Source organism: Castanea sativa, chromosome 1 (genome assembly GCF_040712315.1).
Source record: "Castanea sativa cultivar Marrone di Chiusa Pesio chromosome 1, ASM4071231v1".
NCBI lineage: Eukaryota > Viridiplantae > Streptophyta > Magnoliopsida > Fagales > Fagaceae > Castanea > Castanea sativa.
The window spans coordinates 11,924,385-11,941,682 of record NC_134013.1 but is presented as its reverse complement, the minus strand read 5'-3'; the positions used below and the strand labels follow the sequence as shown (position 1 = coordinate 11,941,682).

The 17,298-nt window shown below is 39.5% G+C and overlaps 1 protein-coding gene across 1 annotated transcript; it reads right to left on the bottom strand.

The window, feature by feature from the left end:
* Window positions 1-233: 233 nt before the first annotated feature.
* Window positions 234-11,105, bottom strand: LOC142616521 (DEAD-box ATP-dependent RNA helicase 28). Its single transcript, XM_075789359.1, has 19 exons — window positions 10,697-11,105; window positions 10,396-10,575; window positions 10,229-10,297; window positions 9,990-10,096; window positions 8,674-8,752; window positions 7,902-8,075; window positions 7,641-7,789; window positions 7,342-7,437; window positions 6,572-6,674; window positions 6,318-6,380; window positions 4,919-4,980; window positions 4,708-4,804; window positions 3,939-4,057; window positions 3,819-3,861; window positions 3,480-3,581; window positions 2,472-2,570; window positions 2,278-2,361; window positions 1,357-1,631; window positions 234-642 (listed from the first exon to the last, which is right to left on the bottom strand). Exons 1-19 carry the CDS (start codon window positions 11,030-11,032, stop codon window positions 627-629), a joined length of 2,253 nt encoding a protein of 750 aa, XP_075645474.1. The 5' UTR covers window positions 11,033-11,105; the 3' UTR covers window positions 234-626.
* Window positions 11,106-17,298: the final 6,193 nt, after the last annotated feature.

The following is a 17,298-nucleotide window of genomic DNA, read 5'->3' as shown; positions in this document are numbered from 1 at the left end:
TTTAAAACCCAACATGTGGACGATAAGATTAAAACAAAGCCCTTTTTTCTTTTCTTTTTTTCATTTTAGCATGAACAGAGATGCCCAACCAGATTTTTAACTGGGCAAGTATAAACAGAGCCCTTTTTCTTCTTATTTTTTTCATTTTAGCGTGAGCAGAGATGCCCAATTAGTTCTATAACTGGACAAGTATAAACGGTAATTAACGCTCGTGCAGATCAAACTCGAAGATCGAAAATAAAACACAAGTTTCTTATATGACTGAAATTAATAGACTCTTGGAAGTTTGGAAACCAGCCTTCTTTCTTTAATGCTTAACTAATGGAACAACAACGCTACATCGAAATAATTTATCACAAAAATGAAGGGGAGCCAACTGGATCAGCTAGTTGCTACAGTAACAATATCTTCCTAAAGCAGCAGGACCCCTTTCCTATCCTCAACCCAAAAAATGCAAATGATATTTGACACAAGCTACTTCTGAATCTGCTACCTCTTCTATAAAATGCATTACAAAGACGAATATATCACTGTCCACCAAATGCACAATTCCCGTTGACAGCTCGTTCTCTCACATAAAGTTAGATGTCGAAGGAAAACTTAGCTGCCAGCTTCAATTCATCGTTTTACTTGCGCTTATACCTGGAAAAAAAACAGTTGGAACAAAAGTAGGTATTTTCTTCCAAGAATGATCGCACATTGAGTATTTGCAGTGCAAAGTCAAAATGAGAGAAAACTTGCAACCGTTTATCATGCTTTGATACCAGATTTGATACAGGACAAAACAATACAACAGGAAAATTAAATTAACAGAAAAATAAAATATAGAGAATCTAGATGTCAACACTTAGGCCTGCTTGGGGTTAGCATCAAGCATAATAAAATCACTAGGAATCAGCACCTAGGGTTGACTGGAGCCAACACCAGACCACAGATAATTTCAATAGAAAATTCATTCATCATAATAATCTTTGATAGGTGCACAATACTCTTCTTATATAAGAGTACTAAACCATAATTCTAACTGCTGTAGAAAACCCTAATTACCTTGTACAAAAATAACCTTGCTCTAGAAATCAAATACTAATAAGTAATAACGTAATAAACTACTGGACCTAAAATAAAAATATAACTAACCAATAAAAGTACAAATTGACTTGAAAAATAAAATAAAACTAAATTAAAATAATTTTCTCTTTGAGCCTCCCATATCATTGTTCTTAGCATAAAATACTTGCAAATCATACATACATACATGAAATACATAGGCCACAAACACACACATATGCATACATACATAAGATCAAAATTTAACCGTGGAAGTACTGGGCAACAGGATTGTAATCTAACTCATACCTTGACTTGCTCTTGAATGAATGTTTGGACTTTTTCTTGCCTGGAACAGAATTTCTTTTCTGCTTTTTCTCACTCATGTCACTTTGAAATAGCTCCTGCATCTCTCTTGTCCTTGATTGTTGTCTTTGGTTAGGATGTTCAGATTTCTTGGTTTTCTTCTTCACAATCTTGCCAGTATCTAGTGCCTTCTTCACAGCCTTCACCGCTTTTGCCCGTCGGTAACCCAGTTCAACAAGTGACAATCCAGTCTTTTCATTCTTGTTTTTATCATTACCCTGCAGTTCTTACTTATTAAACAGTGTGTGCCACCTTATAACAAACTTGACAAAAAACTCAACTTAAAAAAATTTAAAAATTTAAAATAAATAATTAAAAAAAAAGGAAAAAAGTTGCAGGATACAATTCCATCAATTGAAAGAGCAATGAAGGCAATAGTGTGCACACAGAGATGGGAATTTCCTTAGACCATCCTAAGCTCAGATGTTGACTTCATAAAGATCAACAAGCAGAAGATATGTGGAAGAACAAAGACAGCAAAGTCTGCCAAAGTAGCATATTGATGATATTCATATATGACATTTAAGAATCATACAATCATATCTTCAATTTAATGTCATGCCTAATAAACTCTACAGGTAGCAAGGATGAAACCAAAATTTGAACAACAATAGCAATCAAAATCAATCTAGCACAATCTTCTTTGTTGTTCAGGTTACTATAACCAATTGCCTTGACAAAACATTCTTAGATTATTAAGATTACAAATAGATTGAGCCATCCAATTGTCCCAGAAAGCTTCAGATTCTGATTAGTTAATACAGATACACCATGTCACTAAAAGCTGCTATAAGCTAATAAGATTATGAGAACAGTTCAATATAGATGGAAAAAAATTAACACAAAAAGTAGAAGAGAACATACTTCTAATTTTTTCATTTGATTTTCATCCTCCAACATTTCTCTAGCTGCTTCCAATTTTCGACGCTTCTTCCGTGGCAAATTTTTCTACTCAACATATACCAGTTAAGAACATTAGTCATATTGTACATCAAGTAAAAATTTTCATCTAAAATTATTAAATTAACAAATAATCTCAAATTCAAGATAATCAGTACCTCATGCTCTCGCTTCCTTTTTTCTTTCATTTTGAGGTCTTCAGCTTCTTGGGCACTGATTACCGCTTTTCCAGAATTCGTTTCTTTTTCCACAGATGCCTGTCAATAAGATTGCAGTGTCATGTTTTGATCAGTTAAAACTCCAATCCAAGATAAAGTGTTCAGATTAAGAAAAGAACAAAGTCATTTAGAAGAGAGGATTCCACTGGAGATCAGAGGTACAATGGATAAGGAAAAGATAAATAGAGAGGGGAGGAGGGGGGCAGGTATTTGAGAGAGACTAGAAAAAATGGATACTTAGAGATAAAGAAACTAGCTCAGCTTTTGCTTACTCTTTGACATGGAAAGAAGGAAAAGTTCTCTCACATTGGAGAAGGTCCTTTAAAATTAAGGATTATATTTAAAATTAAGTAATATAAATTCATGAAAGAAATACAAGGGCATAGTCCTAGCAGGCTAGTGCTCTGCAAAAGATAAAGAAAAGAGTTAATACTCTGTCTAACAAGCAAAGACTGAATGGCACTATGAATATCCAGTGGGTAAAACAACAAAATGCTCTTTGTATAAGCAGGTTGGAAAAATAACTTCATCATTTGTATTTGCGAGAAGCTTTTCTGGGGTCCCAAATTTTTTTTAATCAAATAGCAATAATCAAGTTTTTTTTAGAAGAAAAATTTTATTAAAAAAAAAAAAAGACTACATCATGTCAAAGGACACAAAGAAGCCTAAAGAATTACAATAAAAAGGAAGAGACTATGAATGAAACAATGGAATTAATATGCGTAAAATCCCATGCACTAGAAATCAGGTGTGCAATTGAGAAAGACCTAGATGGCTCCAAATTGGCAATGTGAAGGCCATTGTCAATAATCCAAAAAGATGTCCACCCATTTATGCACCAACTTATGTATAAGTATAGATAAACAATTTCCTTATGGGGAAAATTGAGAAGCTAAGAATAATAGAAAATATATATGTATGTATGTATGTATGCAAATTTGGTATAACCTTCGATGCCTTCGCAACAAGCCTTTTCTCCTTTTCGGTAACAAACCAGGTTTTCTTGGGCCGTGAATATATTTCCTCCCTATGTGCAATCAAATTTTCTGCCTGCATGCACCATAGAAGTGCACCAATTAATTAAAAGCTTGAACAGAAATCATCTTAAGAATAATTATTGATTAGTCAAGCTCATAAAATATATATGATGGCTGCTTTGGAAATGACCAAACAGACTTTCCAAACAATGACTTCATCAAAATAATAGAAAATGTCATTAGAAGTAGTAAAACTAAACTGTATACTCATGATATCAAACAAAAGCCTCACATATGTAAAATCACATACCCTTGATACTTCCATTTCAGCTTTTCTTAGGGTTCTCTCTTCCCTGTAGCGTAATTGAAGTCAATTATTGCAATGCAATGAACAATAAGATGAAAATTTTCATAATGAAAATACTAAAACCTCTCTTCTTCAAAAATCTCAGCCACTTGATCTTCCATTTGCTCAATTATCTCAGACCACTTGGTTATTGATTGCTCTGCAACAGTTCGACTTCTCAGCTTGGAACCAGCTTTCTTAGCCTATCAAATTGAAATCATCACTGAGGTAAATCTTATTGAGGATTTGACAGAAGCATCAATTTCTTGTTGCCTTCTTTTTTCCTCAATTGTTGTTGTATGGGAGAAGCATCAATGTAATTCTCAAAAAGGGACATCTGTTATAAAATTATTATGTAATTGATATAAAAGAAACTATAAAGCGCAAAACTTCTAATGTGGATTTTCAGATTGGATGAAGTTTTATATACAAAGTTTGTAGATTATCAAATAGTTGAGCCAAAATAAGGTTAAAAGTGAGGTCCATTTATAAAATTAAGAAATTTGAAGCTGGAGTATTATCAAGGAGCAAGATTTATCATAAAGAAAATTATTTATAAAAACAAAACAAAAAAAAAAAAAGGGCAAAGTTTGTGGTAAAATTTCATATGAAGTAGAAATAGAGATTAATATGAATTGAAGATAATATCAAAATAATGATGAAGAGAAAAAGAATAATAAAAAGTGAAAAGAGAGTTTTCTAATAAATTTACTGGGTGCTAATAAGGAGTCCACCTCCTTATTAGTATTGTAAATACTAAATTATTGTCCAACTTAAATCTAAAGAACAAATGAAACAAATTTCAAAAGATCATAAGAACCCCGATTCATATGAAAAAGAAAATGATGCTCACAATGTCTTTCAAAAGAGATCGGTCATTATCTGTAACAAATGTAACAGCATATCCTTCCCTACCAGCTCTTGCTGTACGACCAACACGATGAATATAGCTGCACAAAGGACCCCAAAAAAAAAAAAAAAAGATTTCATCAGGATGCAAAAAGTGAGCCTCATGCCATCATATGCATATCACCATATGGCAACATCGAGAAAGTTTAATCTACCTTTTATATTCCCGAGGACATTCATAATTAATAACTGTTTGAACACCTATGATATCAAGTCCCTACAAAAGACGATCAGAACATATAGTCAACTAACAAAACAGTTTAATATTATCCAGATTTTTTGTACCACTGGAATCTTCTATTTATGCCTAAAAAAAGCATGAGAAAAGAAAAAGAAAAGAAGAAATGCAAAGGACTTAGAAATTCATCCATTAACTTAAGAACAAAGTTTGGCTATAACCCAGTTTAAAGTAAAGGTGGCAGCATTATAAAGTGGCACCAGTTTAACAGTCAAATTGACAAACACATGGTTAATGTTAAAGGTCCCCATCTGTTAACTCAAATTTCTCTCTATGTCAGTTCCTCCCCCAAAACCTGTCATTGTCACATCAAACACATCAATTTTTACCTTAGTCACCGGGTAGTTTATACCTGGTGAGAGCCAATTTAGGTTGGCAAGGCATGTTGAAGAGATCAATTGCATTCTTTACAAGCTTAAATTATTTGATAGTTAGCACACGTATCCAATCAAGTCGCCCCACAAGCACTAGTTGTTACCCGTATGATCTCAGAGAGTAAGGCATGAGAAACTCAATGAAAGCTTTCAATGGCATTGAGATCATTGCTTTCCCACTGCAATTTTAAGGGGATGCAAGAGTGTAGAGGTTGAGATGGGCTTGTCAATGCACCTGCTGAGGTAAGAAACCCCATTTTTATCACATTTTCCATAACGTTCTTTTCTTGAATTAAAGGGGCACTTCTTTTCTTCACATAAGTTTATCATATTTTGTAGATTAAAATTGAACAGGAATTGAGAAGCTGGTTTCCTGAAGATTTCTCATTTTCTCTAGAAAATTATCCCCACTTACGCCACCAGATCAAAACTCAGCTTCATCATTTTCATCACTATCCATGGATAGCCCCAGGCCCCCAGTACTCATCCCTTCTATTCAACATTCCAAGCAGGGGTGAGACTGGCTGAGAAAGGGGAGATTGGATGACCGGCAAAGAGAGCATAAGGTGGAGGTTATGGAGGAGAGAGAGAGAGAGAGAGATTTGAGTTAATGGGTGGGAACTTTTAATGTTAAATTTGACTGTTAAACTAGTCATATGCATCTCACATGACGAGGACATGTTTCACTTTATAATGCTGCCACTTAGCGGTTGGTGAAATCTCCCCACCAACCGAGTTGTAGCTCAACTTTTCCCTTAACTCAACCCCCCCCCCCCAAAAAAAATAAAAAAAACCCCCAAAAAAAGGCTGAGCAGATGAGTGAGGGAGGGGAGATAGGTTACAGCAATAGAATATAGAGGCATGGTTTAAGTAAAAAAAATCATGGAAGCTTGAGAGCGCTTAGAGAGAAGAAGATAAAAAAGTTTGAGAATTTGTTCTCACTCGAGCAGCTACATCAGTTGCAATCAAAAAGTCGACTTGCTGCTTTCTGAAAAGTTCCAAAGCCTACATAAACAACAATAAGTAAAATTCACAAAACTGAAAAGATCATAAGCTCATAAAAGCAAGCAAGGAAAAGCATTCTCCAACGGACTTCAATATTTTAGTACCAAAAGAAAATAGGTTGGTTATATTCACTGAAGAGTAATCTAATTAATTTAGATAAAACAAAATGGCAATTTATAGAAGCTACCCACATCAAGGCGCTGGACTTGAGTAAGATTTCCATGAAGCTCAGCAGCTTTAAGGCCAGCTAATCCAAATAGAATCTTCAACCTATGTGCAGCCTGTTTTGTTCCGCTGCAAATACCAGTAGAAAATCATTAACAACTCAAGAAAAATCTAGTGATCCAAAACACCTAACTCACGTTGACGTAATTGATAAGCCTCTGGTACTTTTTTCTTTCTTTTTTTGAAGCTTAGGAGCACAGGTATGATAGATTGTAAGTACTCAAGACAAGACTTTCAATTGACTTTAATTAGGAAACAGGATTCATGACATCCCACCCACTAGACTGTCACATGGAAAAAGGTTTTACTAGAAATGTGAAATCCCTAGAATATCCAAATAACGTTAAGTTTTGGTAGGCCACAAATTTAAAACAGGATTCTTCTTTTTCTTTTTCTATTTTTCACCCTCCTATATTTTAAAAAGGGTCACATTGCTCAATAATATCAACATCTCCCCCACAATAAATATTTTTGTAGACCACAAATTTAAAACAGGATTCTTATTTTTCTTTTTCTATTTTTCACCCTCCTATATTTTAAAACAGGGTTACATTGCTGCATAATATCAACATCTCCCCCACAATTCACAGCAATATTTTAGTAAATATTAGGATGCTGCTTTATATGCATTTATGCCAGCATCAAGATTGCCTACAAAGATATATTATAAACAACAACCAAAGTCACCATTCATACAAGATAATGACTGTCAACTGCACATAGCAGTAGTAAGAACCTGAAGATGATAACTTTGGAGGTAAAAGTCTTTGAGCACAATGCAAGAAGAACTGCTTCCTGATTTACTTCACGCATCCGGCGTATCCTAACCACCCTACATGACAAAGTCATAGTCCTTGATGAGTTAGAAGGAAATGTAGTATAAGGCTTCCATAAAAACTATAGATGATGATTAATACAATATCTTCTGTTCAACATAGGCCTCTGCTTGAGATTCATCTTAACTAAAAAAGTATATAGGCATAAAGAAACATATAATTAGATTCATCTTAAGTGGAGAATTTATTAAAGAATTACTCCTGAGTCAAACTTCGTGGTAGTGTTTTGGATGGGTCCGCTGAGAGGCGAGAGGGTTTGGTCAGAGAAAGCTTGATAAGCTCATCAACTTCCTCAGTCATTGTAGCTGAAAAAAGCATGGTCTGCCTTCTTTTCGGACATAGACGGACCTGTTAATGAATTATAAATGAGAACTTATGTTAAACAAATCAGAACATACAAAAAAATAAGTCAGCTTATTCTATATTTGAACCTCTTGCATTAAAAAGGATAAAAAGATACCAGCTCACGAATTTCAGCACTAAATCCAAGCTCCAGAAGGCGATCAGCCTCATCAAGGATTAGTACTGCAAGATCTTCCAAATCCACAGACATAGAATTGCGTAAATGATCTATCATGCGTCCTGGAGTGGCCACAACAATATCAGGCATTGATCTCAAGGCTGCCTCTTGCACCTAATATAGAAAGGCATCACTTCAATATTCCTAGTGGAAACAGATAAGCTATAAAGGCACCTAATGCAGAAAGAAATCACTTCAATATTCCTGGTGGAAAAAGATAGGCTATAAAGTAAAATATATCCCCCCATTTTATTATCAATTAATAAATTGTTCTAAATGGTAGCACACATTGGGATTTTAACCACATCCTTGTATTTATGTTTAAGATTGAGACTTGCCTTTTAGGTAAAGATGCAAACTAGCTAAGTTGACTAATTTAAACTTTTTATGTATAACTGGAACAGTAAACAGAGATAGTCTTTTTAGCCCTTGAAGTTATTTGTAGCATAACACTATATCATGAAGTTATAAAAAAAATAAAATAAAATAAAAACCCACATTCCTTTTTCTTTATTAATTTCAAAAAGGCCTGAATAGATATAAATAAACTTAGAATAATTTGTCATTTGTTGAAAAGATTAAATTTCCAATGAGTTAAACAAAATAACAAAAGACAAAAAGATAAAAGGGATTTACTGAAGCACTGTGGGTGCAGAGACACCTCATACCAGGTGTTCATAAATCAAACCATTAATGAGATTCATGATCAAACCTTTGTTGAAAGCCCACCAACAACCAGGCAACATCTGATGTCAGTAAATTGAGCAAGTTTCTCTATCATACTGTGAACCCTGCACAATGACATCAAAATTTGATTCATTATTAATTAAAGATCAGAATCAAACCAGGTAAGCAAAAAGGTCAATTTTCTTCTCCTTTTTTTTACTCTCTTTGACAAACCAGGTAAGATCATATTTTCCAGAGAAAATGTTCCCTTAGGCTTGTATGAGACAGACCCATGGGCCTTGCAATGGAAAATGTTATCTAACTTGGACTTGAGATATAAAGTGGTGACTGAGAATTCATAACTCAAATGTTGTTTCATAATCATACAAACAATTTGAGGCAAAAAAAGATGAACCACAAACATTGACCATTACTTTTCAAACAAAAGAAATGACCCGGAATAATTTAATGCACTGCATATGTAGATATATCTCTTCACAAAAATGCGAGTACAAGTTGATTTTAAGCAAGGATTTAGTGCATCCAAAACTTTAAAAAAAAAAAAAATTTGTATGACATGCATACTGCTGGCATGTTTGCTTCAAAGGTAAAAAATACAACAAGAACATGCATACAAAAACATAAAAAAATGCTACCATTGGGTATCTCTAAAAGTCCATTTCTGTTACTCCTCATGCCTACTATTACAATTTTTTTTTTTTAAGTTGCACAAACATTTGCTAGGTCTTGAACTCAGAACCTCATCATCCGCCTTACTCTTACAAGGGAAGAAAGGACCATTTGAACTAGAGCTTGCTGGCGTCTACTATTACAATTATTAAAATTGAACTTGACATAACATAATCCATCCCAATTCTAAGCCCACTAACCCTTTAGCTTCCAAAGCACCAGTTCACAGTCTAATGTAAACCACAGTTTCAGGTTTATTAATTAAAATTGCATCATTAGCATACAAGAATTTAAGATTAAAAATTGCTTCTCACTTTAGAAAAAGTAAATTTTTGGTCCCAATGGTAAAACATAGAGTAACCAAAAGGATGATTTGGAGACACAATCTGAAGCTGCCACAGCCAAACTGAACTTCATACACCAGGAACGAGGAAAAAATATATATAATGAAATAAAATTATACCAAGATTTCCTAGCATGACACACCGTACTCGGCAAACTTTACTTTCAAAACCATATGCTTAAAAAAAAGCAGAAAACTGGAACATCTGTGTAACGGATTATTCATACTTAAAAGCATGACCAAAATGGAAGCAACATGACTACAATTTCTCTTGTAAAATAGCTTGCTATATGAAAATCGAATAATAAGTAGGACAAAATAACACTTACTGAACTGCCAACTCTCTGGTTGGGGTAAGAATAAGAACCCTTATCGCTGGCACACGTTTTGGACGGAACAGTAATCTCTCCAAAGTAGGCAGCGCAAAGGCAGCCGTCTGCATAATGGAACAATTGCAAAACCATAACTTCAATTGAACTATATACTAACATCAAATTTCACTCGAAGAGTTTGTATTTGTATTGAAATTCCATCCTATGCAAATCATGGCATTGAAAAAACAATTTACCTTCCCGGAACCAGTAACTGCACTCCCGCATATATCACTCCCATTCATTGCTAGTGGTATAACCGCCGACTACAATCATCAAAACAATAAAATTCAGCAAACCTAAATGGCATATATACAAGCGCATATGAATAAATAAGAAATGGAATAGCTGATTAAAGAGAAACCTGAATTGGTGTGGGCTTACTGTACCCCAAAGCCTCGCAAGCACGAAGCAAAGGCCGAGATAAATTCAGCTCAATGAATGAATTGGCACTGAATGAAGCTCCATCAGAAGGCACATAGAACGATTTAACGTCGACAGCATCGCCGGTCTCTTCATCTTCATCTTCAATCCTATCCTCTTCCTAAATGCACAAACACAGAGAGAGAGAGAGAGAGAGAGAGAGAGAGAGAGAGAGAGAGTCAAGTTGATATAACAGATTTATCGAATTTAGGGATTAGAAGAGAGAGAAGATTGGTACTAACTTCTTGTTTATCGGAATCGGATTCAGAGTCATCGTCGTTGGCGGAGTTGGGGATGATAGGAACGGTGCGATTTTGGAGTGCTTTGGTGATTTTGAAATCGATGGAGGTTGTGCTTTTACGGGCGTGTTCTTCAGCTACTGATTCGTAGTAGGGAGCAAAGTCCCATGGAGATTCTGTTTTCTTATTCAAGGGCAGTTCGTCATCGTCTTCGTCTTCATCTTCGTCTTCTGCTTCTTCTTCTTCTTCTTCTTCTTGCTCTTCTTGTTCTTCGTTTTCGGGTTCAAAATCATCGTGTTCTTCGTCGCTAGAGGTTTCGAAAACGAAAGCTGGAGCCATGGGAGATGGCTGGAGAGTGCAGAAACGAGGCAACGACGTTCTTTTGATTGATGAGGTTGAGGGTTTAGAGTTTGAGGTTAAAGGCCGATAGGGTTTATAGTTATTACCCGTTAGCCCGCATGAAATGAACGGGTTAGGGTTGTAATTCGCCCGGAATTTTTTTTTTTTTTTTCTACCCTTTTTTCTTTTTCCTAGAATTAGTTTATAAAATTTCAACTATGAAATCTGCACGTGGCCAAGATACTGTACGCACCCAAATACGACTATTGGGCCTAAGAGGTATTTGGGCTCACAATCTATTTGTACGTTGGGCTTTCGAATTTCCTACAATGGATAATACTATGTTCGGCAATCCCAGTTCACAAGTTTCCCCTATTCTTTCTAGCACTTTCCTTCTTTTTCCAGGGTGGTCACTTTTTCTCTCTAGTCTCTTCTCTCCGGAATTGCCAACCCCCTTACCTGAATTTCCCTTGCCTATTTATAGACCAAGTTAGAGGGTCTACCATGATCATTTTCCTGGTTAGTGGAAGGAGAGGTCCAATGTTGTCTCTTCTAAGTAGGTGCTTTAAATGCGAGTGAGAGAAAATTACAATGGCATTGGAACTAGCTCCACCGTTAGGTTTGTTGCCCGGCAGTGGTGTTCCCTAGGTAATGGAAGTGAGGTCCAATACCATTACTCCTGAGTGGGTGTTTGGTGGTGGGTAGAAGGTAATAGTGGCATTGGAACTAGCTCCACCGTTAGGTTTGTTGCTCGGCAGAGGTGTTCCCTAGGTAATGGAAAGGAGGCCCAATACCGTTACTTCTGAGTGGGTGTTTAGTGGTGGGTAGAAGGTAATTGTGGCATTGGAACCAGCTCCACTATTAGGTCTGTTGATCGGCAAAGGTGTTCCCTTAAATGATGCTGGGCATTCCGAGTTCTGGCTGCCCGGGGAACATATTCATTTGGAAAGGGTGAAGTCATGAACGATTCCATCTCCAGGCTCCGAGCTTCACAAGAGCACCAAAGCTTGCATTGAATGAGCCCACGCGTCCGACCAGTGAAAGGTTTCACACGTGGCGTCGAAGCAATGGGCTTTTATGGACGAATGGTTTCAACGGAGGGTAACGCCCGTACAATAGCCCCCCCCCCCTCTAATTCATGTTCAGCTCTTGGTAATGAATCGAGGATCCTGACAAGCTCATGATGATTTCCTGAAGATATCGAGCGCCCTTCACGTGTGATCGGCGTAATTATCGAGGTTTTCTTTAAGTGCAGTGCCGTGTCAGGTTGTCACGTCTGCAATTAAGGCTTGTTGGTTGGCGAAACGTCTGACGGTTCCTAAACTGCACCCACGCATGTAGGGATTTCACCCAAAAAGGGGTTAAGAGGGTTTTTTCCCACCCCTCGCCTCATTAAATGCTTTGATTCCTATATATAGCTCCTGTTGGGTCCTCATTTTACTTTCTGCGTCTTTTTCACTTTCAATTTCTTCTCTGCCAAGCATCCCTCCTCTGCGCATAAACACTCCTCCAGCTGCTCACTCCCTAGAGCCCAAAGTAAGTTTTCTCTGCCTCTCTCTTTTTTCAATTCTTCTTCGTTTCATACTTTAGGAATGGGGTATTCTCATCTTCTCACCCCTGGGGCTGCCTTTGCTAGTTTTAAAGAGACCTTTGGTGTCCCAAAGGATGTCGACATTGCGTACTGCAATGTGGGCGATATTGAACTTAAGAGGGCCGCTGATTCGAACGCGGCGTTCTTTCCGCTAATGTCTATACTTGAGGGTGGGGTTAAATTTCCTGTAGACCCGCTCATAATAGGCACCCTAGGGTTCTACAGTCTGTGCCCCGACCAGTTTCCCCCAAACTTTTATAGAGTTATTAATTGTGTCAGCCGACTAAATTAGCTATTCAGGTTGCAACTAAATCATCATAACATCAATTTTATGTATAAACTGTGCAGCAATTTTTCGAGTGACTATTACTTGAAAACTAGAGATATGCGAGTCCAGCTTATCTCTTGCCTGCCTAACTCTAATAAAAACTCAGCCAACGAGTTTGTTCGGGTGCGTGGCAACTGCTCACCGGTGAGCTACTCTGCCCGCTTTCACCGCGTAATGTTGGTCGATACCGAGAACCTTTGATTATTATGACCATGCATCTTTTCATTATTTGAGCAATTAACTGATCGGTCTACTTTCGGATTTGCTGCAGAATCAAAAAGGTTTCTACCGGACTCCCGAGTCATACACGCATGGGATCTTAACTTTGTTTTGAGGTCAGAAATTTTTGTGCATGACGACGGGCAACTTCAGGTGTCTCATCTGATCCTCGACGTTAACCCGGTGTACAATACTTGGCAAAACTACGCCATGCGCTCTTGGTGGACATTCTGCTCCTGTCATACATAGACGTCCGGCACAAAAAATTCCTTCCACCCGCGCTTACCATTGGCAAAGCTCGAGAACTTAGTCCCCGATATACAACCGCAACTGATATCACGCCTGTAAGGGACGGGTCTATCGAGCATGTGTCTCAAAATCGAAGGAGACACGAAGCAATCGCATAGCCAAAAAACGCTGCCCCAATAGCCGAGGAAGGAGCGACCGAACCAGCAGGTACTTCGGGCACTAAATCCGACCACGTGGGAGATATGGTGAAGCATAGGGAGATGACCCTTGCTTGGTTCATACCTGGCGCCAGACCTGTGGCTCAACCTCAACTTCCTCAAGGAACTGGTCAAGCTCTTCCTGTGGGTGAAACCAGGAAGAGGAAAAGAGTCGCCAAGAAGAATACTCCTGCCCCAGGTGACGCCCTACCGAAGACCCCGCCCCGCGCAAAGGGTGGGTCTAGGATCCAAGAGACGTCGATTGTCACTCTACTAGCGGCTCAGGTCGGGACAAACGTGGCGTCTTCTTCTCAACCCGAGGTTAGTTGGTAGCCCGTTTTTCTGTTGGGTGGTAAGCCTTTACCGGCATCTTCATGAATAAATGTCGTCATATTAAATACGTAATAATGCAGAATTACATCAAGTTTACATCTTTGGAGGATAACCGGTCAATGATAAAAACTTTTTTAAGTTGTAAACATTCCATGGCCAACGAAGCGGTTTTTCCTCCAAATCCTTTAAGTAGTACACCCCTGCCCCTGCAATAGCAGTCACTCGGTAGGGCCCTTCCCAGGACAGGGCTAGCTTTCCTGCATTAGTGTCTCGCGTATTCCCCACGACCTTACGAAGTACCAAATCTCCCACAACAAACTCCCTCTTTCTCACAACTCTATTGTACCTGCAAGCGAGCTTTTGTTGATACTTTGCCAGCCGAATGGTGACCACTTCTCGGTGTTCCTCAAGCAAGTTCAGCTGCTTTGCCATTAGCTTCTCGTTTTCGTCCAGAGCGAATCCCACGACTTGGGCGCTGCACAGGTTCACTTCAGCGGCGATGACAGCCTCTGCCCCCTAAGTTAGAGAGAATGGTGTTTCTCCTGTGGATCTCCTGGGAGTTGTTCGGTATGCCCATAGGACGCTTGGCAACTCCTTGGCCCATTTGCCCTTGGCGCCCTCCAACCTTTTCTTCAATCCACTCACGATGGCCTTATTGGTTGCTTCTGCCTTGCCGTTACTCTGCGGATATGCTGGTGTGGAATACCGGTTCCGAATACCGAGGTTTTTGCAGAACTCTCGGAAAGCCTTGCTGTCGAACTGTAGACCATTGTCCGACACAAGAGACTCCGGCACGCCAAATCTTGTTATAATGTTCCTCCATACGAATCTCTTGACATCAACATCTTGGATGTTTTCTAGCGCTTCCGCTTCTGCCCACTTCGTGAAGTAGTCTACTTCCACTAGCACAAACCTCCGGTTGCCCGGTGCTCGGGGAAATGGCCCGACTATGTCTAGCCCCTAGCGGGCGAATGGCCACGAGCTGCTTACTGGGTTCAAGTTCCTAACAGGCTGGTAGATCATCAGTGCGTGTATCTGACACTGCTCACACCTCCGAGCATGCTTGGTTGCATCTTTCCTCATCAGCGGCCACCAAAACCCTTGAGTCATTGCTCGGTGAGCCAATGAGCGCCCCCCACGTGGCTACCGCACACACCCTCATTCAGCTCAGTCAATAGCTCTTCAGCCTGATTAGGACGAAGACACTGCGAGTACGATCCTTCAAATGATCTTTGATATAACTTCCTATCGACAGACAACCAGTACCGAGCAGCGGTCTGTCGTACTCTGGCAGCCTCTTTTTCATTTTCCGGGGCTCGGTCTTCTATAAGGAAATCAATAATAGGGTCCATCCAGCAACTCTCAGCTTTGGTGATCTGTGCAACCGGTGTCCTGGCGGTAATACTTGGTTCCGGCACTAACTCCACCCTGATCAACCGAGGTACCATGTCAGCTATTGATGATGCCAGCGTCACTAAGGAATCGGCGTGCTGGTTCTGTCCCCGGGATACCCGTCCAATCTTGACCTTTGAAAAATTACCCATGGTCTGCTTTACCAGCCACAGATATTCAATCATCCGAGTATCTTTGGCCTTGAAGTTCCCTTGCACCTGATTCACTACTAGGAGAGAATCCGAGTAAACTTCCACCTCTTTGGCTCCTAGATCCATGACAACTCTAAGTCCAACTAGTAGGGCCTCATACTTGGCCTCATTATTAGAAGCCCTGAAGCCTAACCTGAACGAGTGCTCTAGCTTTAGCCCTTCCGGGGTGATGACCACAATTCCAGCCCCCACTCCTGCCGCATTAGATGTGCCATCCAAAAATACTCTCCATGGCCTGACCTCCACGAGGCAAACTATATCCGTACTTTTTGGCGAGAACTCGGCAATAAAGTCCACAAGTACTTATCCCTTCACCAAGTTTCTCGGCCTGTATCTGATGTCAAAAGAGCCTAGCCGAGTCCCCCCACTTAGCTATCCTCCCCGTAAACTCAGATCTTCTCAACAATGACTGAAGTGGGTACTTAGTCAGGACATGGACGGTGTGGGCCTGAAAGTAATAGGGCAATTTTCGGGTGGAATACACGAGTGCCAGCACTAGTTTCTCCAATGGTAAATACCTAGTCTCGGCGTCAACTAACGTCTTGCTGATGTAATAAACCGAGAGCTGTACACCACTATCCCTCAATAGCACGGCGCTGGCTGCATGCTCGAATACCGAGAGGTACATATACAGGTCTTCTCCTGGTTCCAGGGCTGCCAACGTCGGTGCCCGCCCAAGGTAGTCCTTAAGATCTTGGAAGGCTTTATCACATTCCTCGTCCCATTGAAACCCCTTCCACTTCTTCAAAAGTTGATAAAATGGTTGGCACCGATCAGCGAACTTGGAAATAAATCGGTTGAGAGCAGCCAGCATACCAGTCAATTTTTTAACCTTTTTCAGATTGCTCAATGGCTTGAGACGTATCACAGCTTCAATCTGATCGGGGTTAACTTCGATCTCCCGTTTGGTAATCAAATAACCCAAGAACTTGCTGGACCCTACTCTGAAAGCGCACTTATTGGCGTTGAGGCGCAGCTGGTGTCACTAGAGTATCTCGAACACCTCTTTAAGGTTGTCAATGTGCTACCCTTCTTGCTTGCTTTTTATCACCATGTCATCAATGTATACCTCAACCGTCCGCCCAATCTTATCCCTAAAAATCCTCGTCATCATTCGTTAATAAGTGGCTCCCGGGTTCTTCAATCTAAATGTCATCACAGTATAGTGATAGTTAGCATCGGGTGTAATGAATGTCGTTTTCTCCTGATCCTCGGCGGCCAAGGCAATCTGGTGATAACCCTGGAAAGCGTCAAGAAAGCTCATTCTCGGGTGCCCGCACGTAGCGTCCACCAATTAATCAATTTTCGGCATCAAAAACAGATCCTTCGGGCATGCTCGGTTCAGGTCAATGAAATCAACACAAACCCTCCACTTACCGTTCTTCTTCTTCACGACCACCGTGTTTGTAAGCCATTCCGGAAAAAACGTTTCCTTTATGGCCCCCGCCTTTCTCAGCTTCCCAACCTCCTGTCTGACGGCTTCCACATGCTCCTTAGCGGACCTTCTCGGTCTCTGCTTCTTAGGAGGGCATAAAGGATTTACATTCAGCTTGTGAACTATAAATTCGGGATTGACCCAGGGTACCTCATATGGACTCCAAGCGAACACATCCACATTTTGTATAAGAAACAGCAGTAACTCCACCCTTTCCCCATCATTTAAACTGGCCCTTATCAAGAAACTCCTTTCACATCCTGGCAGGATTTTTACTCTTACCAAATCCTCGGCAACGTTGGTTACCTCT